Source organism: Thermomyces dupontii, assembly GCF_041956625.1.
Source record: "Thermomyces dupontii strain NRRL 2155 unplaced genomic scaffold VTN31scaffold_1, whole genome shotgun sequence".
In the NCBI taxonomy this organism is placed as follows: Eukaryota; Fungi; Ascomycota; class Eurotiomycetes; order Eurotiales; family Trichocomaceae; genus Thermomyces; species Thermomyces dupontii.
Window position 1 is genome coordinate 1429585 of NW_027192307.1, and position 24564 is coordinate 1454148.

The following is a 24564-nucleotide window of genomic DNA, read 5'->3' on the forward strand; positions in this document are numbered from 1 at the left end:
AGCTCCTGGCCTCCTGCTGACTCGCTAAGTGCCCTGTTCGGCCGAACTGTCGGTTCTTCCGTAGTGGCATGATGGGCGGAGACGCGGTGCTCTCGGCCTCCGGGTGGCGTTTCTAGCTGTAAATGTTGTGTAATATTACAGAGCCATGGGCCATTCATGTCAGATACCGTGCGTCACATACGGTAATCAGGATGTCATAAGGCCAGCCAAGGCAGCCAAGCCTTGGTATTTACCCCTGGGGCCCTGACGTGCTGGACAAATGAAATGATCCCAACGACCTGGACTGGCTATGAGAACTTAACTAACCTCTTGGTAGGATCTCAGCGAATCAGCGAGCTTCAATTCTTGTAGTTAAATAAAATACTCTGAAATCTCGCCGCTCTTCTAATAGTTGCCATAGTTATCTTATCTTCTCCTGTCTTTGATAGACCGACCATCTTTCTCCTACTTCTCCCCCTGCCTCTGCGAACGAGCGACACTCCCCCTAGTTTAAAAAGGAAAATCGGAGGCCACTGTGGCCGCCGTAATCATGGGTGTTTTCACAGACGTTGTCGAGCTTTTCTGCGAACAATGCTCGACTCTCCCGTCCCACGTCCTGGCCGGGGCTGCATTCGCGGCGTTGATCGTGCTTGCCGTGGTCATCAATGTCCTCAAGCAGCTGTTGTTCAAAAATCCCAATGAGCCACCAGTGGTGTTCCACTGGTTCCCATTCATTGGCAGCACCATTACCTACGGCATGGATCCGTACAAGTTTTTCTTCGACTGCCGGAAGAAGGTGGGTGTAACGGGGATTGCCTTCGTTGCGGGAAGCTGACTCAATGGCTGCGCGTTGGCTTAGTATGGTGATGTATTCACGTTTGTCCTTCTCGGCAAGAAGACGACGGTGTTTTTGGGCACCAAAGGGAATGATTTCATCCTGAATGCCAAGCTGAAGGACGTGTGCGCGGAAGAGGTCTACTCGCCGCTGACCACTCCGGTGTTTGGCAAGCATGTGGTGTACGACTGTCCCAATGCCAAGCTGATGGAGCAAAAGAAGGTATGATGGTGACGTTTGCTTAGGTCCTGGCGAAGAAAAAAAAAACTGACCAGAACACGAAAAACAGTTTGTAAAATTCGGCCTGACTAGCCAGGCTCTGCGATCGTACGTACCTCTCATTGTCAATGAGGTGGACCAGTACGTCAAGAACAGCGGAGCGTTTTCGGCAGCCAAGGGTCCATTTGATGTGGTCAAGGCCATGTCGGAAATCACGATCTTTACGGCGTCGCGGTCACTCCAGGGCAAGGAAGTGCGAGAGCAGTTTGACACAACGTTTGCGCAGCTGTTTCACGACCTTGATATGGGCTTTGCGCCGATTAATTTCATGCTTCCGTGGGCGCCGTTGCCGCACAACCGCAAGCGCGACCGCGCGCAGCGCAAGATGGCAGAGATATACATGGGAATCATCCGGAAGCGACGCGAGGCAGGCTGCAAGAAGGACTCGGAGGACATGGTGTGGAACCTCATGTCGTGCCAGTACAAGGACGGCACGCCAGTGCCGGACATTGAAGTCGCCAACATGATGATTGCCCTGCTGATGGCGGGCCAGCACTCGTCATCGTCGACCATTTCCTGGATTGTCTTGCGGCTGGCGTCGCGGCCGGAGATCACGGAGGAGCTGCTGGAGGAGCAAAAGCGTGAGCTGGGCGAGGACCTCCCGCCGCTGACCTACGATGGACTGCAGAAGCTGCGCCTGCATTCGCAAGTGATCCGGGAGACGCTCCGTCTGCACGCACCGATCCACTCCATGATGCGGGCGGTGAAGAACCCGCTACCAATCGATGGCACCCTGTACGTGATCCCGCCGTCGCACAACGTTCTCGCGGCCCCGGGCGTCAGCGCGCGCTCGGAGGAGCACTTCCCCAACCCGATGGAGTGGGATCCGCACCGGTGGGACACCATGAACCTCAACGAGGAAGGCGAGCAGGTCGACTATGGCTACGGTCTGGTCAACAAGGGCACGGGCAGCCCCTACTTGCCGTTCGGCGCTGGCCGCCACCGCTGCATCGGCGAGCAGTTCGCTTATTTGCAGCTGGGCACCATCACCGCGACCTTGGTGCGGCACTTCAAGTTTAGGAATCTGCCGGGCGTGAAGGAACTTCCGCGGACGGATTACTCGGTGAGTTTTCCCTCTTCCCCTTCCGACGATCCACTTCTAATGCAGGTTGATAGTCACTCTTTTCCAAGCCCTGGAGTGGCTCCTTGGTTGAATATGAGAAACGGGAGGCAGCGGCGAACGGAAAAGCTTGAATAGAGATTAGATTTCTTGAGATTACAACGACTTCCGACTGTGTACAAAGACACGCGAGATAATCTTAATAATGCGAACTGTATGCGTAACTTGGATCGAGACGTTAGATTTCTGTAGTCTATTTGACAAACAATCGTGCAAGGATATATAATACACATAGGTTTAGACAGAGAACAAGTCCACAGGAAAATCCATTTCCCATCGCGTACATCAAGCCCGTACAGTAGTAGTACACAGTACATACAGCAACTACCGCTGGGTTTGGCTGTGCGCCTCCTCAGCCGCCGCTCGTCGCTCCGCGGCCCTCCTCTTCGCGCGCACCTCAGCGCGCCGGCGCTCACCGCCATCGACCTTATGGCCGCGCTTGTCCTCCCACATGCCCTCGACGACGCGGATCAGGGCAGCGGTGCCATTGGTGCCCTTGAGAGGCTGCAGATAAGGGCCCTTGATCTGATTCCCGCGGTGGATGCGCATCCCGGCGTACCGCTTGATGGGCGTGTTCTGGTCATGCTTGTACTCGGTTGCATCGGGGGGTAGGTTCACGATGACTTTGCGGGTGCTGGGGGATGACGTTGCCGTAGCGAAAGCATTGGGATTCACATCCGACGACGATGATGTCGATTCTGACGAGGACGGTGTGGAAGAAGAGGAAGAATTGTCCGGGATCTCAACGACTCGCAACTGCGCAACGCCATCCACAACAACGTCCAAATCCCCCCCAGGTCCGTATATCCCGCGACGGAACTTCTCCCGATGTCGCAGCAGGTATCGGCGCTGCCGCGGCGGCTCAATGCCTAGATCCCGCAGCTCGGGCGACGAAAGCGTAAAGAGCTGCTCCCAGGAGCTGAACTTGTCGGCGAACTTGACCTGTTCGCGGCCGATGAGGGTCAAGAAGGTTTTCACGTCCGGCACGAACGGCGTCGGCGAGGGAACAGTGAGGTTCTTCATTTTATTCCCCGAGTGAAGACATCGGATACACTGCGTTGTCGTTGGCGTGGTGGTTCTTGTGATCGCCGAGTGGAATATGCGGAACTGCGTTGACAGTCCGAGGAATCGGGTGTTGGAGAACAGCATTGTCACCCCCTTCCCCGGTACCAAGACAAGCCCCGAAAATGAAAAGATTAGGAATTCGACCCGTCGTCAGGCGACGACCGCGGTGGGAAAAGGATCAATTGCTTGAGACGCTCAAGGTGAACTGAACTCATGCAGGGACCTGATGTTGTGCTGAAAGAAAGTTTTGGCCCAGGGAGCACCGGATCAATGATACTCCGCTTCCGGGACAACTTGATCCGCCTTCACCATAGACCGGTATATAGAGTTACTGGTCGCGATGACATAGGGCGTTGTCGTCGAGGACTCGCCTAATTTTGGGGATATCTGGGGCGAATTGTTCGGTGCCAATCGCCCATCTGAGACCATGGCGGTCTCTCCGCTTCCACAGTCCCCTGCGACTTCCTCCATCGCCGATGCCGCCAAAGTCAAAGGACTCGCCGTGCGCCACCTTGCTCAAGGAGCCGCCGAGTCGCCAGCTGCGGCGTCGGAGGCCTCCGGGGGAGCGGATCCTGTGGCTGCCGGGGACATTGCAGAACAGCTAAATGAGGAGGTGAGGCGGAAGTACGTCAAAGGTGAGGAACAGTGTCTGCATGTCGTGCATATACGGCTCGGCTAAAAACCCCGTTTGTAGACAAGAAGGTCGGTGAGGGAACCTACGCGATAGTTTACCTGGGCCATCTACGCAGCGATCCGTCGACTTTGGTTGCGATCAAGAAAATCAAGGTCAATGCCGAATACCGCGATGGGTTGTCGATGGATGCCATTCGCGAAGTCAAGTACCTGCAGGAGCTGTCCCACCCGAATATCATTGCGCTGCATGATGTCTTCTCGTCGAAAGACCGAAACCTGAACCTTGTCCTGGAGTATCTGCCGCTCGGGGACTTGGAAATGCTGATCAAGGACCGCAATATCCAGTACGGCGCAGCAGACGTCAAGGCTTGGATGGGCATGCTGTGCCGGGCCGTCTGGTTCTGTCATGAAAATTTTGTCCTGCACCGCGATATCAAGCCCAACAACCTGCTGATCGCGTCAGACGGCGAGGTCAAGCTGGCCGACTTTGGCCTGGCGCGATCGTTTGCCGACCCGTACCTGAACATGACGCATCAGGTCATCACGCGGTGGTATCGGCCGCCGGAGCTGCTGTACGGCGCGCGCCAGTACTCGGGCGCGGTGGATATCTGGTCGGTGGGCATGGTCTTTGCCGAGCTGCTGCTGCGCGTGCCGTTCGTGCCCGGCAACAGCGACCTCGACCAGATTGGCAAGATCTGCGAGGCATTCGGCACGCCCACGGAGCAGAACTGGCCGGGCGTGTCCCAGCTGCCCAATTACGTCCCTGTCGACCCGGCCCATGTGACGCCGCTGCAGGGCCGGGATTTCTTCCTCCGGCAGTTCCCGACGGCGGGGCCCGTCGGCGCGGACCTGCTCATGTCGATGTGTGCGCTCGACCCGCGCAAGCGCATCTCGGCGCGCGGCATCCTGGAGCACGCCTGGTGGCACACGGATCCGCAGCCAACGAAGAAAGAGGCGCTGCCGCGCAAGTCGGGTGGCACCAAGAAAATGGGCGACGACCTAACGCGGCGGGGAGGTGACGCCGATGAGCCTCGTTTTTCAAGCGTGAGCCGACAGCTTGACTTTGGGGCAAAGCAGGCCTGATAGCATATTATCTCTACTATGTATCTACCACTGCATGTTTGGGGTGTCTGGCGTTTGGTGCTTATGTGCTGTAACTACTCGGGCTGGCATAGAGGTGGACGGCGTTGGTTGAGGCCGAACTGAGCTTTTTTTTTTTTAAAGCTTTGTCTTATCTAATCTTGGGTACTGAGCATCTTCCTGATCGATTCGTCCTGTCTCCCTGGCGTTACATGTAATCCCTGCCGCGCGGATTGCAACCCTAAGCCCTAAACCTCGCATTGTCACGTTCAGTAACCGCTCCTTGTTTCTCGAATGATTCCCAATCTCCTGGGGAGACACAGAAGAAGAACAAGGGGTTAGATAAATCAATTTGATGGACGGAATTCCGTCCCAGCGGCTCTTGGCCCAGAACGGAGTTGAATAAGGTTATTGGTCCTGCACTCCTGCTGCTGCTGCTGCTGCTGTATCGCTCAGCTCTGGCTGCAGACGGCTGGTTTTGACTGCCGAGTCTGCGAGGTTGATCCCTGGCATGGCGGCAGGTTCAAGTTTTCTGCAATCTGCAACTGGTTGGTACTGTACCTGCGTCGTGCAGGTCGTATTCTCGGAGCTTAGAATAGACTTCAGAACATTAATAAGGAACATTAATATTTGTACATTGATTGTGACGAAGAATTAGCTCGAAACAGTGCAAACTACAAGTTTAGGAGCTACGAGATCTGAAGCCCGCAAAGACATCGGTACTTTGGAATGCAATATGCATGGATCTCCCAAGCCGTTTCGGAAAGTGCTGCTAGCAATTTTGACTGCAATTTCGCATTGCTAACCTGAACTAGAAAGAAATGATGACTAAGCTCCACAATTGCAAATACCCACGAGCGCCAAGGACCCAAGGCGCCAATCATCCAAGCCATCACGATCCTGGATCGCGGACTCCTGCTTAGTCTCTTCTGCTTGGGTGAAGTTAATCAGGGGCAGAGAAAGACCAGTCAGTTCACCTCTTCATTGTGGTACGATGGGCATAGGCCGTGTTCCTGAGTGAAGACAACCCAGTAAGTAACAGAAGCACAGAGGAGAGCAACACTGCCCGGAGCCAATAAACATGCACCGACTCCCATTCTGTAGAGAATAACTACCTATGTACTCCGTACTAGGTTAAGACATAATCATGGGCTAGCATGGCAGCATTTTCCCCCTGATCGCTCGCTCGTCTCGTTCACGCCAAAAGGTTGATCGGACTTAGCCTCCTCCCACTAAATCTTCCCCCGTTGCATTTTCCGACTGATTGCGGGTGATTTCCTGACTTTTCTTCTCTCCTGGCAGCTTGAATTCACCCTTTCCTCCCTCTCTTCCTCTCCTTCTCCCTTGTGCGCAAGGACATGGTTGATTGCTTTCTCCGCGTGATTCAATATTTACCCTGTGCTTCTGCAGTTGGTATGCCAGAGAGCTAGTGGTTTCGATTTCGACTCATCTCGCGCCATCATCGAGTCTCTGCGACCATTGCGATCGAGAAAACGTCATCACAACTGGCGGCGATTTTGCGTCGAGTGAACAGCCCCGTTGGGCCGATACCGGAGAGTCAGGGCACACGCGCAGAGTGCGCGGCAGTCGATGAGTGAGTGGCCCGAATGGCTCGGATCGGGGACTCGAAACGTGAAATTTTTCTTCAGTCATACTTGAACTGACCAAATCATAGCTGCGTCCATCGAATCTCGGGCGTAAACATCGCGTTCCGCATGCTGCCGGGTCGCCCCTGACCCGCGTCCTCGTTCTGGCCCCGTTTCCACGGAACAAAATCCACCGAACCCCCACGTTTCGCAAACCGCCAGCATCAGCGAAACCATGGCCACGCCATCGGCCCTCCCGCAACCCTCGCGGTTGGCGACCAGCACTCCGACGGGCGATGGACCATCCTCCAAATTGAAGTCTCCCTCCGCCGCGTCCAGTCTGCCGCGCGCCACATCTCCCAACCCGTCCAAACTGCGACCACCCTCGTCTCCGCGTCCGTCGCAACCGGGCTCCGGCATAGCGTCGCCGCGCTCCGTCTCCGGCACGCCGCGGTCGCCCGTGCCCGCCGCAAACGCAGACAATCCCCTCCGCCGATCGGTCAGCATCGCCGCGTTCCCCCAGCCCCCCAGAACGCCTGGCTCGAACGCGGGTTCACCAACGCTGACGTCCAAGGGCAGCTCTCCAGATCTGTACAAAGTGGCCGGTGCCGGGAAGAAAGGAAGGGCGGGCTCCGGACCAACGTCCATTCCCAGCCGCCGTAGTTCCAAACAAACACCTTCTCTCTTGAGCAATGGCGGCGAAGCCAAGGCGGTGGTCAACGGGATTGCAGAGGGTCCGTCCTCGCCGCTGAGCCGCAGCTCGTCGGCACAGGGTTCCTACTCCACGAGCGCCACCACTCTGGAGGAGCCAGAAGACGCGGGCCGTCCGGTGGCTGATGCCGGTGAATCCTCCAAAAAGAGTGGCCGTAAGGACAAGGGTAATGTGATCGTTAGCGTCCGCGTCAAACCCGATGTGGGCGGAGGGGACAGTCGGTCGGAAGGCGAGTGGCTAGTGGACGGCCGAAGAGCCATGATTGCATTCAAAGGAAAAGAGATTTCTGAATACTATTATGGTATGTCTACCCAAGGGACTCCTCACAAAAAGTCGCATGGTCTAGGCGAATGCTGACGACGTGTTCAGATAATGTGTTTACGGCTCATGACAACAACGCCAAAGTGTACGATGCCGCAGCAAAGCGCCTCGTGCGCCGAGTCATGGAAGGATACCATGGAACCGTGTTTGCTTATGGTATGACTGGCACCGGCAAGACCTTCTCCATGCAGGGTACGGCCTCGTCACCCGGTGTCATTCCGTTGGCCATCACCGACATCTTCTCGTACATTCGTGAGACGCCGCACCGGGAGTTCTTGCTCCGTGTGAGCTACCTGGAGATCTACAACGAAAAGATCCACGATCTCCTGTCGCCTCCCCAAGGCAATGGGATTGGAGGCGTTCAGCCAGAAGAGATCAAACTGCGCGAGGACAGCAAGCGCGGTGTCTATGCCACGCCGCTCAAGGAAGAAATCGTTCAGAGCCCCACGCAGCTTCTCCGAGTCATTGCTCGAGGCGACAATGCGCGGCGCACCGCGGGGACCCAGTTCAACGCCCGCAGTTCCCGTAGTCACGCAGTCGTCCAGATCGTCGTGGAAAGCCGCGAGCGCAACCCCGGCGGCAGCGGCGGTTCCGCGGATAAACGCTCGGGGATCATGCCCGGCGGCGTGCGGGTGTCCACGCTGAGCCTCATCGATCTGGCCGGGTCCGAGCGCGCGGCGGAGAGCAAGGAGCGACGTCAAGAAGGAGCTCATATCAACAAGAGCTTGCTGACTCTGGGCAACGTGATTGCAAAGTTGGCCGAGAGCAAGGACAGGGGCGGGGACAAACATCTGCCTTACCGGGACAGCAAACTGACCCGGTTGCTGCAGCCTGCATTGTCCGGCAATTCGCTCGTCAGCATCCTCTGCACCATCCAGCTTGGATCGGCTGGCAGCTCGGCCTCGGCCAATACCCACACCACCGAGACGCTCAACACCCTCAAGTTCGCCGCCCGGGCAAAGAACAACATCATCAGCCATGCGAAGCGGGCCGAGGAGTCGTACGGCGCCAACGGCGACGGCGGCAGTCGGGTGCTGCTCGAGCGTTATCGGCAGGAGATCCAGAGCCTCCGCGCGCAGCTGGAGAGCCAGGCCAAAGCGCAGGCGGAAAAGGAAGCCAAGCTCGAACAGGAGAAGATGGAGCGCGAGGCCGCCGCTCGGCACGAGGAGCAGATGCTGGAAATCCAGCTGGCGCGCACTGCACTCAAGGAGCGGATCGAGCATCTCAACCGGCTCATCCTGTCGTCCAAATCGATGGGCGTCAACAGCCAGGCCGATCGGTTCTCTCGAATCTCTGCCACGAACGAATCCGGCACGCGGTCATTGCGGTCATCGGCGAGCCAGTCCACGATTGAGTACAGGTCGTTGCGCCGCGCGGTGTCCCAGATGTCGATGCGCAGCGGCGCCCCGGCGTCGCGGTCGTCGCTGGTGCAGGACGACGATGACGACACGATCGGCGAGTTTGGCGACGGCGTCGCCAGCCTTCAAATGCAAGTAGCGGCTCTGCAGGCGGATCTCAGCGACAAGAATCGGTACATCAACACTCTGGAGCGACGGCTTCTTCAAGCACGGCGCGCCAGCCAGTCTCGCATGTCGAGTTTGTCGCAGCTCAAGAATGCCGACGAGTCGGAACTCATTCAGCTGTTGCGGGAGAAGGACATGGAGATCCAGGAGCTCCGCGCACAACTGGACGACAAGGATCGAATGCTTACGGCTCTGCGGTCGGCCGCCCGTCAGCGCGACATTGCGCAGATGGCGGCGGATCTGGTCGGGCCCCGCGCACGCAACGGACATCTCAGCCAGGGCAGCAACACCAGCTCACTGGCCAGCGCCCCGGCGGCGGTGTCGACGGGCGAGAACGGGCACAACCCGCTGCACTCGCCGGACAAGCCGCCGGAGAACCGGCGCAAGAGCATGGACGAGGTGTCGCGCATGCTGGACGAGATGATCCAAGACCGCGTCGAGCAAGGGCATCTCGTCAAGTCGTCGCGCGGCAGTATGCGGGTGGTCAGCGGCATCATGAACCCGCGCAACAGCGTCGGACCCGTTCCTCCTCTGCGGGCGCCTTCTCCGGGGCGGGAAGTTCAAGAGCCCAAGGAGATGAAGGAGACCAACGAAACGAAGGAGACGAAGACCACGCAAGAGGGCAATCCCGAGATGTCGGAGGCAACCTCATGAGATTCCCCCCTTTGCCTTTGTTTTTTTTTTTACCTATCGAGCTGATTATTTGATGGGATTCTTGTGCCTTTTTCTTTTCTCGATCATATACCACTGTGTACTGCGTTCGGAATCTATGGGCGACGTTTACCAGATTGATCATTTGTGGCGTCGGTTTCTTTATTCCCATTGTCTTTGATTCTACTTTCCCCGGAGGACTCTTTTCAAGAAAAGAGAATGGGTGATTATGATTCGTTTTTCAGTGTATTGGTACTGTCGTATATACCTAGGTAGTAGTTACCGAATGGACTGATACCCGTTATCTTTTTCTATCCTTGCTTCTCTCTAGTATTTTTATCTAGTACCTTAAGGTATATACCTAGATGATCCCTGAGTTTCTGCTCTATGAAGACTCAATCGGGCAATTATTGGTTACAGCCGAGGGGCCCCTTTCCTGACAAAGGACTCCACCGCGTTTCATCTTCCGCACCCCCATGCAAGCCCTCAACCCTAACTTGGTGCCCGATTGGTGGATCTTAGTTGACCCGTTCACTAGGCCGAACAATCGGACCAATCAGAACAAGTCAAAATCCTGAAAGTGATTTAGCCCAATGCGGTCATACTGATACGAGAGGTCGAATCAACATGTCCCACGATGCTGGAACAATGAGCGCAGGATGTGAGATGGTGATGTGGTGGCATGGAGTGTTATATAGTATGTACATATACTGTACAGTAGTTGAAGAGCTCCTGGATCGAATGATGGGTCAGATAGGCTTTGCGGTTTCATCAGTCCAAACGTTTATTTTATTTTATTCAAACGTTCTCCGTAGCCCCCGACTTGAGATGAACCGATGGTCTTTGTGTTAATATTTGTATCTCTGGCTCCCTGTTTTTATAGGGTTTTGGACATGAACTTATGAATAATACAACAACTGCCGCGGCCGGAACTACGAACTAGTGGATGGTCGACTCCTTCTGGCCCCCATTGTTGGTGATCGCCTGCTGGACAAGGTGGAGAGCGAACGATGATGGCAGGCATTCGGAAAAAATCCGGTTAGTAGACATGCGCCCTTGGAGACAATGAAAGTGGACTGAACATGGTGACAGAAGCTTGAACTATTGAGAAGAGAAAAAGAAAGGTGCTATTTTTTTTCTCTATCGGATCGAGCCGCTGCGCGGTGATTGATCTGTCCCGCTCCCATGAATTGTTCGAAGTCATGATCATCTCATCCAGACGGAATCCCCCGAGGATGTCTCTTCGGCGGACGCCGTCGTCCAACACGTTGACGGCCGGCCTGCAGTCTCCAGGGCAGAGCCGAACGACGACGACGACAACGACAACGAAGACAACGACGTTCCTCGCCCCTCCGCTGGCCGATTCGCCTCTGCCCTCGCCCGTACTGCCGTCAATCATCCCCAGCTATGGCAAGCGACGGCCCGGATCGGCACGCCGCAAGGCCATCCGGTTGATGTCCTGGCTGGTGATGATGTTCGGTCTGCTGCAGATGGCGCTGTGGTTGATTCGGGTCGTTCCGCAGGTGGTTCGCCAATGGGCCCCCTCGCTATCGCCGGTGTCGTTGTTAGATGGTTCGTACCGCCTGGTCGAGCAGCTGCCGGACGTGGCCGCGCCTGTGGTTGTGGTCAGCCGCTGGGGACGGCGCAAATGGACGCTATGGATTCCCGGGGTGCCATCTCCGTCGGAGATCGAGGATCTCTGTGCACACTGCGTCGAAGCCTCGCGGGAGTTGTCCAACAAGAACGAAAGCAATGCCTTTGATTACGACCATCGAGACCCAAACTACCTGGAAGTAGCCGACGCACAAAGGATGGGCATCCTGCGCCGCGGGCCCCGACGACGGCGAAGTTCGGACAAACAGTCTGGCATCTGCGAATCCAGCCTGACCTTTGTTCTGCAGTCTGACGAGGCCGGCATGGGCAATACCTTGCTGTACCTGTGGCTCAGCTACGGCCTCGCCCAGCAGCAGGGACGCAGCTTCTTTATCGACGACCGCAATTGGGCCTATGGGCGATACTCGACCTACTTTGCGCCGCCGCCGTTGCCGCGCTGTCGCCCGCCGCCGGTGCCGCAGCGCGTGCCCTGTCCGTTGCAGGCGAAACACCTGGTCGTGTCGGCAGCCAGTGCGCCGTACGTCTTTGGGGAAGAATTTCACAGGCACTATCGACGGCATGGAAAAAGCAGTGCCGAGCAGCAGAGGCGCGTCTTTGAGCTCGCCCGGGCTGGGTACGAGGCGTTGTTCCACCTATCTCCCAACGACGCTATGTACCTGCAACGGCGGGAGCAGCAGCTGGACCAAGAAACTCATCAGCACGGAGGGGTCCAGATCGGCATCCACGTCCGGCGGGGTGACCTGCATCCCCTGGAGTCGCTGTACCGGGAATCCTATCTCCCGCTCGAACGATACGCGGAAGAGGCGCGAAATGTCCTCCGCAGCGTCCTCGTAGACTCGGACGGCCTTTTCTCCTCGTATACTGGTGGACACCAGCAGGACGATGACGCGGACGTCGCGACAACGACGGCGCTTTCCTCGCGCATGATCGTCGCCTCAGATGACCCGGAGGTATACAACGCTCCCGAATTGCAGGGCGCCGTCAAGGCGCAGTCCTACATCTGGCTCGCCAGCAAATCCGCACTGGAGGCCCGGCGCGACAGCAGCGCCCCGCCTCCGCCCGTCGACAACGCCATCGGCTGGGAGGGCGGGTTCTTCAAGGACATGTTCTGGTCGCTCGGTACGCCGCACATCCGACATGTCATCACCGACAAACCCTCGGCGGATAAATGGCGGGAACTACAAAAACAGTCCACTCCTGCTCCTCCCCCGCCTCCTTCCCCTCCTTCTTCTCCTGATCCTCCTCCTCCTCCCCCTCTGAACCCGCTGGAGGAGTTGAAGGATATTGTACGTGCTAACTCCGCCTCCCACCGCTACAACCCATCGGCCAACGTACTCGCGCTTCGGGAATTGGTCGGCAGAGCATACCTCCTTGATATCGCGGTCCTGGCGCAGACGGACCACGTGATTTGCGGGATCAGTACCGTGACGTGTCGTCTGCTGGCTGTGATGATGGGCTGGGACCGCGCGATTGCCGAAGGGGCGTGGCATAATATTGATGGGGGGTGGGACTGGATGTTGACGATCCCTTGACCTCTTAACTTGCGTTCATTGTACATAAGGGAATATATGCTAAGCGTGTGGCGTTGGAGGGGTTGGGTTGTTTTGGGTGTCACCATGGCGATATTGCATTGATTTGGGAGCTGCTGGGGCTGCCTGCCTTCTCGCATCGAGGCGCTCGTTTGTCGTCCTTGCATTGGCGCGGAGTACAGTGTTGTTGGCAGGCCATGACGGTATCTAAAAGAACCATCTATGAATGATGACTGCAAATGTAGACAAGGCTAAGTCGAATGCCGAAATTGCCCAGAACGATAGTAGTAGTCTATGCAACAATCTCCAACTCCGACTTCCGGTTCGGCGCGTACACATCCCGATATTCCTCCCACAACCGGCGCAGCTCCTGGACATACCGCGCATGTAGCTCGTTGATATATTCATCGTCGATCTTATCTCTATTTTCCTGGCGCTCGACCGGAATGGGCCTGCCCACGACGATATTCAACGGCCGCCGATACGGCATGAGCCCAACATCGTAGTTGAACACGCCCCGGGCATGAAACAGCGGGATGGTGAAGCCCAACGCCTTCTTGACCAGCAGCTGAAATTTATGGATAATAGGGTGTTTCGCCGAGTCCACCTGCTCGTAGAGATCGTTCTCGCCGAACCCCAGCACGGGGACGAGGTCCGCGCCCGTCCGCACCGCGAGTTTCATGAACCCCTTGCGGTTCTTGAGCACGAGGCGCATGGTGCCGGGCCGCGCATCCAGCGATTCACGCGCGCCCCCGACGACGATGGTGATGGCGCGGCCCATTCCTTCGCCGTCCGCGCCGCCGTGTGTGAGGATATTCTCACACGACTCGCGCGACACGCTCGCGAGCCCCATGCTCATGATGTACTCACGGTAAAACGGCACGCGGAAATTGGAATCGAGAGTGAGCAGCGTGTTGGTAATGCCGGGAAACAGTCGCGAGAAGCCAAGCGCCTCCGTCGCAAACGCTGCGAATGCTCCGTGCGAGATGATCCCGTGCGGATGGTAGCCAAAGATGTACTTGCGAGTCGGCACCAGCGGCACCGTCCGGTGCAGCCGCGCAGAGAAGTACCCAGCGTAGAACCGCCAGATGGGCAGCGAGCGCATGGTGGCGCTCCGCAGCCGCAGCGTGCCGGATGAGCCGGCGTTGGAAAAGAGGATATAGATCAGGTACGGCACTATCAGCGGCCAGGACAGCGGGATCGCGCAGACGAGGAAGAAGATGGTCAGGAAAGTTGCAATGGTCACCGAATGGGCGAGCACAACCAGTGTTTGGAGTCGTCGCTCGAGGCAGATGTTGAGGGGCGCCCATCGGATTCTACATGGAGTTTCACAGGTTAGTTTCTTGCAGTTAATGGTCGGATTGTGAAGTCTAACCCCCGCCTTTCAGAGGACTCTGCGATCGCTGGATGCGACTCCATTTGCGGCTTGCCATTGTCTGCTGCGGACTTCGAGCTATCAGCGGGCATCGTCGGCTGAGCTTCTCACGGCCTCGGAACATGGACGACGTGCTCAGGGTTGCTTGTCGCGCCGCGTTCGAGATTCTTTCTTCTAACAGTGTGCAGCATTGGCTGTGATATATAAAGGAATTCGGAGAGAGATGTCTGCGTTGGTGCTGTCGGGATTGGGTGAGTCGAGCTCTGGTCTTGGTGTATATGACGTTGCTGGAGCGGCGAAGCCCCTTAGGGTAATCAGCCTATGTACTTGGGCTGATCGTCGCCCGACAGAGGATAGGGGGCAAATAATATCCACCACAACCAACTAAACTACTGCAGAGTTAACCAGCCCCCGTCTCCCTCACTCAGCAGAAAATCCCACATTCTCAAGCATGCTGAGTTTATTGCGCCAAATCATCACGTGCCAATGGTTAAGGAACCTGTCCTGCGGGGTGAGCTGAGGCTGCTGAGCCGCAGCTGTAAGACGGATGGAGAAGGGTATGCCCGTCCGAGGGCTGCAAACTCCGTCGCAGTTTGAGCATCGGGTTCAAACTTCAATCCTTGGTAGTAGTTGGAACTGAGGTGAATCGTTGACAGCACGTGTACTCGGTATTTATAGATCGGATCAAACCAAATCCATCATGGGTTCACAGGAGCCGGTGAAGATCCTCTCCTTGGGTATGGCGCCCTTCCTCTCAACTCATTTGCTTCCGCTGACCCAGCTTGAGATGGCGGCGGGGTCCGGGGCCTCTCCAGTCTCCTCATCCTCGAAGATATAATGGAGAAGATTCGCGACAAGAACGGCCTTAGCCATGTCCCCCGGCCATGTGAGCACTTTGACTTGATCGGGGGCACAGGCACCGGAGGGTGATGTCGACTGCCTGCGTGATAGTAGCACCCACGTTGGCAGACTGACACAGCGTCATTGCGATTATGCTCGGGAGATTGCGCATGACGGTCGATGACTGCATCAAAGAGTACCGGGATGTCGCCAGGCAGGCCTTCACACCTGAATCCATGTGGAAATCAACGTCGAGAGCCCAATATGGGCCTGCCTTCTCTGCCGGGCGTCTGAAAGATACAATTAAATCAACAGTGAGAAATTCTCTATGGAAGAAGAATGCAATATCCGCCGGAACGAAGATCAATCGACCGCTCAGACGTGTCCGCACGAAAACACGCTTTTTCGCGATCCCACTTGCACAAAGACGTACTCTGAGACTGTACCAGAAATACCATTGTCCAACATGAGCTACTGAACCATAGGGTGGTCTTAACCATTACCAAAGACAATGTCAATGTCGCTCCTACGCTCTCAAAGACCTATGATTCATCAACTGCCTTTGAATCGTGCACCATTTGGGAAGTTGCACGGGCCACATCAGCGGCAGTCGGTTTCTTCGAATCAATAAGACTTGGACGCGATGACATCGAGTTTGTAGATGCTGCTTTCGAGTACAACAACCCGTGCGAAGTCCTTGTCCACGAGGCTCGCAGGCAGTTTCCGGAACGCCGCCTGATGCGGATCCTGAGCATAGGCACCGGCCTTGGAGATGTGGTTACCATTGAGGATTCTCGAGCGTCAATTCTCAATGCGTTGAGAAGTATGGCCACATCGTTTAAAAGGGTGGCTCGCAGTTTGTCTGATCGGTTCGATGACGACAACCAATATTTCCGATTCAATGTTGATCAAGGCCTGAAAGACATTACGCTGTCAGACTGGGAAAAGGCCAGCACCATCTCGGCACATACTCGTAATTATCTGGCTGAGAATGAGAGGGCTATCAGGAGATTTGTTGACCTCCTCTCCGGCAGTGTCTCCGCTGATGGAGATGGGCGCCAGCAAGCTACAGCTCGCCACTTTGCAGTGCCCTTTGGAAGAATCAAGAGTTTCGTTGGTCGAGAATCACTTTCGAAACAGCTTCTCGCAATTTTTCCGCCCAGAATGGATGCAGATGACTGTCAAAGAACTGCTATCGTCGGCTTGGGGGCGTCGGGAAGACGCAGATTGCACTGGAAGTTGCCTTCCGAGTCCGCGAGAGGCACCCCGACTGCTCCGTCTTTTGGATCCCGGCCATAGACGCCGTTAGCTTCAGAAACGCCTACAGAAACATCGGCCGGTTGTTGGAAATTGACGGGATCAATGATGAAAACGCAGACATGGAGGAGCTTGTCAAAAACGCCCTGGGCAATAAAGCGCGGGTAGCTGGCTCATGATTGTTGATAACGCCGACAGCCCTGACCTTTTCGACGGCAGCACAAATCTCGCCCGCTATCTCCCGTTCAGTCGGCAAGGCCCTCTGCTGTTCACGTCTCGGAACCGTGAGTTGATAGTGCAGCTCGGAGTTTCCGCGCTGAATATTTTCGATGATGTCGACAGCATGAGCGAGAAGGAGGGCTTCAAATTTTTGGAGACGCATCTGACAAAGGATCAGATGAGCAACCGGAACGATACAGCAAAAGTTCTCGACGTTCTTGGTCACCTGCCCCCTTGCCATCAGGCAAGCTTCGGCATATATGGCCAAGAAACAGATCTCGATGACAAGGTATCTCGAGTATTGCCAGTCGAGTGACGAGAATATGGTCCAGTTGTTGAGCAGGGATTTTGAAGACAGCCATCGATACAGGGAGGCGCAGAATCCGATTGCTGCAACATGGCTCATCTCATTTCGCCAGATTGCGGACCATGATCCTCTCGCTGCTGATTATCTCAAGTTCATTTGTTTCCTGAGCGAGAAAGCTATTCCGCGGTCTTTCCTTCCTGGAGATGCCTGGACTCTGGAGGCAGAGGATGCCCTTGGAACACTGAAAGCGTACGCTTTCATTACTGAAAGAGAGGAGTCGGACATGTTTGACATGCACCGACTGGTTCGACTGGCAATGTTAAATCGGCTAGACAAGCAAGGAGAGCTCGAAGAATGGACAGCCAAGGTGCTACAACGAGTGGAAGAGGGGGAATTGGCGGACTACCTACCTCATACTCGGCATATTCTCGAGCGTCAATCGGCTGCAGAGAAAGGAATTGCGGATCTCCTTTTCAAAGTAGGGTGCGGCCTTCAGATTCTGGGTCAGTATCGTGAAGCAGAGACGATGCATCGACGCGCATTGGAGGGAAGAGAGACAGTGCTGGGGCCGGATCATTTGGATACCCTCGCCAGCGTCGACAACCTGGGCGTCACCCTCCGACATCAAGGACAGTACAGAAAAGCAGAGGAGATGCATAGACTGGCGCTGGAAGGACGAGAGAAGGTGTTGGGGCCCGATCATCCAGACACCATTGCAAGCGTCAACAACCTGAGCAGCGCCTTTTGGTATCAGGGAAAGTACGAAAAGTCAGAACCAATGCATCGGCGGGTACTAGAGGTACGAGAGAAGATGCTGGGGTATGACCATCCAGACACCCTCGCCAGCGTCAGCATCCTGGGCGTCACCCTTGGTGCGCTAGGGCAGTACGAAGAGGCAGAAGCGATGCTTCGGCGGGCGCTGGAGGGACGAGAGAAGATCATGGGACCCGATCATCCAGATACCCTCGCAAGCTTCTGCTTCTTGGGTCGCGTCCTGCTAAGTCGAGGACCGTACGAAAAAGCAGAGACAATGCATCGACGGGCACTAGAGGGACGAGAGAAGGTGCTTGGGTCTGATCATCCGCGCACTCTCGCCAGTCTCCGCGACTTGGGTGACGTCCTTCGAAATCAAGGACAGTACGAGAAGGCAGAGGCAATGTATCGGCGGGCACTGGAGGGACAAGGGAAGATGCTGGGGTGTGATCATCCAGACACCCTCGCCAGCGTCAACGGCCTGGCCAACATTCTTGAGTCTCAAGGAGAGTTCGAAAGGGCGGAGGCAATGTATCGACAGGCACTAGAGGGACAAGAGAAGGTGCTGGGTTGTGATCATCCGGATACCCTCGCCAGCGTGGACAACCTGGGGACCGCCCTTGGGAGACTAGGGCAGCACGAAAGGGCAGAAGCAATGTTTCGACGGGCGCTAGTGGGACGAGAGAAGGTGCTGGGGCTCAATCATCCAGACACCCTCATCAGCGTGAGCAACCTGGGCGTTGCCCTTGAAAGGCTAGGGCAGTACGAAAAAGCAAAGGCAATGTTTCGACGGGCGCTAGAGGGACGAGAGAAGGTCTTGGGGCCTGATCATCCAAACACTCTTATCAGCGTCAAAAGCCTTGACCGGATCCTCAAGAAACAAAAGGACAAGGGAGGAGCCGAGGGAATTCGTCAGAAACTCTGAAAGCTATCACCATTCTAGAACTACGATGCCCGGACATTGCTTTGGACTTTACTTCCCAACCGGTGCAAGTTCTGTGGACGTACCAGCGCCGTACAATGGAACCCAAACAAGTCATTTGCGCATGGTCTGTCCATACTCGAACCATACAATCCAGTAAAGTACATGTAGTACGTTGCTTGTCCCAGGTACTACGTACAAGGATACTTTATAATAGTAAGGATTACGACATACATTACGACGTACTGGATGATTCCAGTTGCGGCTAGGATTCAAACGGAGAAGCAATAATCCCACCGGACCTGCAACTGGCGACATTGTAGCAGTTGACCGACTTGGGTTTTGATCGATCGTCTGAGCTCTCGAATTGCCAGCCGGTGCAAGCTCCGTCCAGGCTTCCAGCAGAAGGATTGTGAGACTCGCAAAAAAGTAGTATGATGATTGTGGTCCCGCTATTATCCATGAAAATCTATGCTCTATGCATGAACCCGTCATAATGTCTCATCCATCGAACGCCAGTCGCTTGAAAGTCAAAAACATCATGCCTTGACCATGAATATCTACTCCATGTCAGTGCGGTCCACACATCCGCTCGACTGATGAACTTACCTCTTGTAATGATCGCTCGTCCATGACCGCTCTCTTCTTTTGCTGAATGTGACGCCCCCTGATGGCTTGTCGCCCAATAGGGGTCTGTGACCGCGATTTCGCTGCCTGGCTAGCTGTCGTTTTGACCGCTTCGTCTGATGATGATGGGTTTTGAGTCTCAGATGCTTCGTCGTCGCTCAAGGGAGAGGATGATGCTTTGCGTTTTTTCGACTTTTTGTCCGACTCGTCTGATTCTTCCTTTTCCTTCTTCTTCTTCTTTTTCTTTCCCTTCTCCTTCTTGCCTTTCTTCTCCTTGTCTTTCTTCTTTTTCTTTTTCTCCTTATCCTTCTTGTCCCCTTCGTCTTTATCCTTCACCTTCGATATCCTCTCTGTCTTCGCATCCGCCTTGTCCGAGTCCTGGCTCGTCGCTTCACTGTCCTTCACGTCTGTCTCTTTTTTAGATTCATCCGACTGCGATCTCGGAGTCACATCCTCCGGAACCAGGAAGCCACCGCTAATGAATTGGATGGCGTTATATTTCCTCTGCGCATACATTGCTAGCTTGGCATCGTCGCGTTTCCGCTGCTCCTCTGCAAGCTCGGCGTCACTCTTGCCATTCAGCCGTCCCAGTAGTCCCTGAAATGCGCTCAGTCCTGTAGGCTCATCGTCTCCCATCCCGCGCGGGCGTGCCCCGAGACCCAGGTTATCATCTTTGATGGCGACTCTTATATGCGACGCACTGGCGGCCGTGTAGTGCTCGGCGTGCTTCGCGTTACGCGCTCCTAGAAGACTCCCAGGGGTCCAGCCCTGGGCAATCAGGATTTTGTGTCCAAACCCCTCAGTCGATCGAGCCCATCGTGTATTGTTCGGATCGTGGGAGAGCTTGACCTTCCTATTCCACGGTCAGTAAAAGTACACATTGCAACGAGTGGACAGAACTCGCTTCTTCTTGGGAGCTGCAAGACCCATGTCGGCGGCATGTACAATGGGTTTGCAGTCCTGATTGATGAACGAGGAGCCGATTCGACGGAGGTGTCGATGTCGGTCCCTGTCAATGGGAAAAATTTCAGACCCGCAGAGATAAGATTGCTCATCAACGCTAAACCTTTTCTGGTAATAACCGCTGCTGGCCGTAATACATCCTGCTAGTCCCAGCACGACTCATAGGTGTAGAGCCTGATCAACCATGCGACGGGGCTTTTCGCATTGTCATGGTATTCCGAAATCTCAGAAGAACTTGATTCCCGCAGCCGGCCAGCAGATTTTATAAATCCCAGGTACAATTCGCCGCAGGCCGTGCCGTCGCCCCAGTCAATACACAAGTCGCCACGCTCCAAGATGCGGTCAACCTGAGCAAGGAATACATCAGACGAACAGGAAATGTCCTCCTTGCGCGTTCTCTGTCGAGACAAGCCGCGTACCATTGCCCTAGTAAAATCCGACTCCGTCCTGCTCTTCCGTCACGCACAACAGTCCGCCGACACTTACCGGAATGCCCCACTGAATGCTCGTCCCGAGCAACCCCGCTGCTTGGTGGAGTTCTCTTCGAAATCCTCCGTCGATTTACGAGATTACAGACCGCTTGGTGAAGGTCATGGGACCCTAGGTGTCATTTCTAAGAACAATGATGTGTTCGTATGCGTCGTCACAGCGTCATCTCGCGCCGCATCGGTGCGGCCGGGGGAGACGGTGCTGCGGATTGATAATGTCGAATTCTGTACGAGCCAATTGCACCAAGACATCCGGACGATTATAAATATTGACTCATACTAGATTGTTTGAATCGATCGGATTATGACTATGTTGAACACCTTCAGTCAACAGCCAGTTTTGCTGTAGAGGAGGAGGCGGAGGAGGAGGATACTGTCCATGGCCAACGGGAAATTATCACAGATCACCCGTTTCTGGCGCTGAAGAAGCTCCTGAGTGATGGGAGTTTCTACTATAGCGTGGACTTGAACTTGACAGAACGGCTTCAGGATCGGTATGTAGTCTCACAAGCTTGCTGGACTGCCGGACTGACCAACCGCCTAGATCAAATACTTCAGCCGGCTTCGACATCGAAGGCCTGGATGAAGATATGTTATGGAACTCTTACATGATAGCTCCGCTTTTGCTATTCCGAAGTCGCTTAGCGGCCCATGACAAAGCCCGTCTTGATGCTTCATACATGTTGACGTCCGTCATCCGAGGCTTCGCAGGCACTTTGTCCATTCCGGCGTCAGTGTCTCCTGTGCCTCACTTACGGTCCGACGTTCCGTCAACTTTGACTGTTATTTCTCGCTTGTCGTCTCGCCGGGCAGGCACCCGGTTTAATTCTCGGGGAATTGACGACGATGGGTTTGTTGCGAACTTTGTTGAGACCGAGACAATTATGTGGTGTCCCCCGGGGTTCTCTTTTTCGTATGTGCAAATTCGAGGCTCTGTCCCTGTTTTCTGGGAACAAAGTCCCGGGTTGCTTCCGGGACAGCAAAAGATTGAGATTGCCCGCTCGTTTGAAGCGACGAGGCATGCTTTCGAAAAGCATTTTGAGAGTCTGGAGCTCAACTATGGCGCTGTTCATACCGTCAACCTCTTAAGTGAGGAAAAGGCGGGGGAGGCAGAGCTATCTGCCCGATTCCGTCGACACATCGCAGACAGATCCAAAAGGCAGCAAAAGGAGGATTCATTGGCTGTGGATCATCATCTGTCAAGACTAACAGAGTACGACTTTCATGCCGAGACCCGCGGAGCGCAGGGCTATGAAGCTAGTAATCAGATCCGTCATATTATTTGGAACGCATTGGTCGGATTTGGATACTTCTTGAGTGATGACAGTGGCGAAAGTACTCTGGTGGATGTCGAAGCGAAACGAAAGAGTTCAACAGTGGTCTTACAGCAAGAGGGGGTTTTCAGAACCAACTGCTTGGATTGCCTGGATAGAACCAACCTCGTGCAGACTATTATAAGTCTGATGGCCCTGGAACTCTGCCTCCATCAGTATGGAGGTCGCATAGTACCCGAGATCCAGATGAGGCATGCGACGCTGTGGGCGGACAATGGTGACGCTCTTTCAAAAATCTACGCGGGAACGGGCGCTCTCAAATCCTCGTTCACGCGGCACGGAAAGATGTCGCTGGCTGGTGCCATCGCAGACGTCAGAAAGAGTGCAACGCGGTTATACGTCAACAATTTTGCGGATAAGGCCAGGCAAAACACGATCGACATGCTGCTGGGACGGTTGCCGGATCAGGTATCTGTCGACCTGTACGACCCTGTCAATGATATTGTTTCTGCGGAGCTTAACCGGCGGATCGATGAGTATACCTCGTCCAAAACGATCAAAATATGGACTGGGACATTCAACCTCAATGGCAGGTCGAACAGTGTCACTGCAGACCTGTCACCGTGGCTCTTGGCAATGCGTGAGAAGGATCAGGAAGATCCGGCCATTGTCGCCGTTGCGTTTCAGGAAATCGTTGAGCTCAGCCCCCAGCAGATTATGTCTACGGACCCAGGTCCGCGTATTTTGTGGGAAGAAGCCGTTCGCAACTGTCTGAACTCATACGCAGAGAGGTTCGGAAAGGACAAATACGTTCTCCTGCGGAGCGGGCAACTCGTCGGCGCAGCTCTTCTCCTCTACGTTCGCGCGGACGTCCTGGGAGAGGTGAAAAATGTCGAGGGAAGCGTGAAAAAGGCATGTGATGGTCCCATCTGCAACTGCCAATGTTGGTGACTAACGGGAATTTAGACCGGACTGTCAGGAATGGCTGGCAACAAGGGAGGCTGCGCAATCCGCCTTGACATGTCCAGCACCCGGCTGTGCTTTGTCACTGCTCATCTCGCTGCAGGTGCTTCGAATTTCGAGGAACGGAACCGCGACTACGAGACAATCAGTCATGGTCTCCGATTCTTGAGAAACAAAACAATCGACGATCATGACACCATTATCTGGCTGGGCGACTTTAACTATCGCATCGACCTCCCTAACCAGGAGGTTCGGGAATTGGCTGCGAAGAACAAGCTCGACGAACTTCTTGCAAACGACCAGGTACTTGGTTCATTACTCTCGCAGCTAGAAAATCAAACTAACGTCTGCTTAGTTGAACCTGCAAATGATGGCCGGAAGAGCGTTCCCATCCTACTTAGAGGGTCCCATCACATTTCCGCCTACTTACAAGTATGATGTAGGCAGCGATGAATATGACACTTCGTTGGTGCCATTCTTCCCAATTCCAAGAGTCGAGCTTCTAACTCTTAGCCAGGGAAAAGGCACGCACTCCTGCCTGGTGCGATCGCGTGCTCTGGAAAGGGTCGAATCTCCGTCAGACTTACTACAACACCGCGGACCTGAAAATCTCTGACCATCGCCCCGTAGTCGCGCAGTTCGATTGCACGATCAGGATTGTCAACGAGCAGGCCAGAGACCAGCTGCGTCACCAACTCTACGAGCGGCGACGGTCCGAGATGAAGGACCTGTCTGTTTCGAAATCGCTAGTGGATCTTAGTGACGGGGATGAGATAGTAGGCTCGAGGTCCGGCACACCAGGAGGACGGCACCCTCCCCCTCCTGTTCCAGGGCCCCGACGCGCGAGAACGCTTGATCAAGGTATGCATTAACTCTTTCGTGCGCACGCCGTTTCGCCTCGCAGAGATATTGAGATTGGATGTAAAGGCCAAGGCTCCCATGCAGAACCTACTCCTGTCAAGCCCCCCCGACCCGGACAGACACCTGCGCTCACGGACGACTGGGTCCACGTCTCCAGTAAATCCGCCCCTGCTCCTCCACCGCCACGACTCGCTAAGAAGCCGACTCCTTCGTCGACAACGATTGCGACGACGGCGGCGACAACCACAGTGTCGACAACGCATCCCCCACCGACAAGTGTGCGATCGACACCAGAACCCGGATCGAGTTCCGGATCAACTCCTCCCCGTTTCCCATCCCCGTCCCCATCTCCCTCGCCAGTCTCGGTCCCATCAGCGCTCCAACTGCCCCAACCCACCACCGCCTCCTCCGCGTCCTCTTTCTCCTCGTCACGGAAACCCGGAGTATCGCCACCTCCTATTCCCAGAAAGCCCGTCGGACTCCGAGTGTCGTCGAGTTTGTCTCCGTCTCCTCCCGTTTCGACCACTACACCCAGCGTCAATCACGTGCAACAGCCTCCGCAACGGAATCCAGTGCCCCGCAAGCCTCCTCTCCCCCCAAGGAGAACGCAGCTTCAAAGTCCACCGGGGGAGAAGGGGGAGAGTGGGGACCGAGGTCGAAGCAATGGCAGCGCGGAGCACGACTTGCTGGGTGGAAACGACCCGGATGCATCGTACATGAACAACTGGAAGCCACTACTTCCGAGTCAATAAGTCTCGGTGTAGATTAGATGCACTATTTTCCTTCAT

At 55.2% G+C, this 24564-nt stretch overlaps 10 protein-coding genes across 10 annotated transcripts; 7 read left to right on the plus strand and 3 right to left on the minus strand.

The window, feature by feature from the left end:
• Nucleotides 1-529: 529 nt before the first annotated feature.
• Nucleotides 530-2287, plus strand: VTN31DRAFT_535 (uncharacterized protein; the record flags this gene model as incomplete). The annotated part of the gene is made up of 4 exons (XM_069405839.1): nucleotides 530-775; nucleotides 839-1036; nucleotides 1104-2156; nucleotides 2210-2287. 4 exons carry the CDS (start codon nucleotides 530-532, stop codon nucleotides 2285-2287), a joined length of 1575 nt encoding a protein of 524 aa, XP_069263391.1.
• A 250-nt stretch (nucleotides 2288-2537) lies between these two features.
• VTN31DRAFT_536 (mitochondrial 37S ribosomal protein mS41) lies at nucleotides 2538-3362 on the minus strand (the record flags this gene model as incomplete). Its single annotated transcript, XM_069405850.1, has 1 exon — nucleotides 2538-3362. One exon carries the CDS (start codon nucleotides 3360-3362, stop codon nucleotides 2538-2540), a length of 825 nt encoding a protein of 274 aa, XP_069263392.1.
• Nucleotides 3363-3705: 343 nt separating this feature from the next.
• Nucleotides 3706-4994, plus strand: VTN31DRAFT_537 (uncharacterized protein; the record flags this gene model as incomplete). Its single annotated transcript, XM_069405861.1, has 2 exons — nucleotides 3706-3913; nucleotides 3973-4994. 2 exons carry the CDS (start codon nucleotides 3706-3708, stop codon nucleotides 4992-4994), a joined length of 1230 nt encoding a protein of 409 aa, XP_069263393.1.
• A 1818-nt stretch (nucleotides 4995-6812) lies between these two features.
• Nucleotides 6813-9787, plus strand: VTN31DRAFT_538 (uncharacterized protein; the record flags this gene model as incomplete). Its single annotated transcript, XM_069405872.1, has 2 exons — nucleotides 6813-7590; nucleotides 7659-9787. 2 exons carry the CDS (start codon nucleotides 6813-6815, stop codon nucleotides 9785-9787), a joined length of 2907 nt encoding a protein of 968 aa, XP_069263394.1.
• Nucleotides 9788-11019: 1232 nt separating this feature from the next.
• VTN31DRAFT_539 (uncharacterized protein) lies at nucleotides 11020-12930 on the plus strand (the record flags this gene model as incomplete). Its single annotated transcript, XM_069405883.1, has 1 exon — nucleotides 11020-12930. One exon carries the CDS (start codon nucleotides 11020-11022, stop codon nucleotides 12928-12930), a length of 1911 nt encoding a protein of 636 aa, XP_069263395.1.
• A 289-nt stretch (nucleotides 12931-13219) lies between these two features.
• On the minus strand, nucleotides 13220-14394 carry VTN31DRAFT_540 (uncharacterized protein; the record flags this gene model as incomplete). Its single annotated transcript, XM_069405895.1, has 2 exons — nucleotides 13220-14243; nucleotides 14303-14394. 2 exons carry the CDS (start codon nucleotides 14392-14394, stop codon nucleotides 13220-13222), a joined length of 1116 nt encoding a protein of 371 aa, XP_069263396.1.
• Nucleotides 14395-15002: 608 nt separating this feature from the next.
• Nucleotides 15003-15232, plus strand: VTN31DRAFT_541 (uncharacterized protein; the record flags this gene model as incomplete). The annotated part of the gene is made up of 2 exons (XM_069405906.1): nucleotides 15003-15039; nucleotides 15090-15232. The coding sequence occupies 2 exons, from the start codon at nucleotides 15003-15005 to the stop codon at nucleotides 15230-15232; spliced, it is 180 nt and encodes a 59-aa protein (XP_069263397.1).
• A 1646-nt stretch (nucleotides 15233-16878) lies between these two features.
• Nucleotides 16879-18603, plus strand: VTN31DRAFT_542 (uncharacterized protein; the record flags this gene model as incomplete). The annotated part of the gene is made up of 1 exon (XM_069405917.1): nucleotides 16879-18603. One exon carries the CDS (start codon nucleotides 16879-16881, stop codon nucleotides 18601-18603), a length of 1725 nt encoding a protein of 574 aa, XP_069263398.1.
• A 536-nt stretch (nucleotides 18604-19139) lies between these two features.
• VTN31DRAFT_543 (uncharacterized protein) lies at nucleotides 19140-20157 on the minus strand (the record flags this gene model as incomplete). The annotated part of the gene is made up of 3 exons (XM_069405928.1): nucleotides 19140-19160; nucleotides 19210-20080; nucleotides 20132-20157. The coding sequence occupies 3 exons, from the start codon at nucleotides 20155-20157 to the stop codon at nucleotides 19140-19142; spliced, it is 918 nt and encodes a 305-aa protein (XP_069263399.1).
• A 411-nt stretch (nucleotides 20158-20568) lies between these two features.
• Nucleotides 20569-24528, plus strand: VTN31DRAFT_544 (uncharacterized protein; the record flags this gene model as incomplete). Its single annotated transcript, XM_069405939.1, has 7 exons — nucleotides 20569-20905; nucleotides 20962-21172; nucleotides 21223-22864; nucleotides 22919-23218; nucleotides 23271-23380; nucleotides 23433-23776; nucleotides 23843-24528. 7 exons carry the CDS (start codon nucleotides 20569-20571, stop codon nucleotides 24526-24528), a joined length of 3630 nt encoding a protein of 1209 aa, XP_069263400.1.
• Nucleotides 24529-24564: the final 36 nt, after the last annotated feature.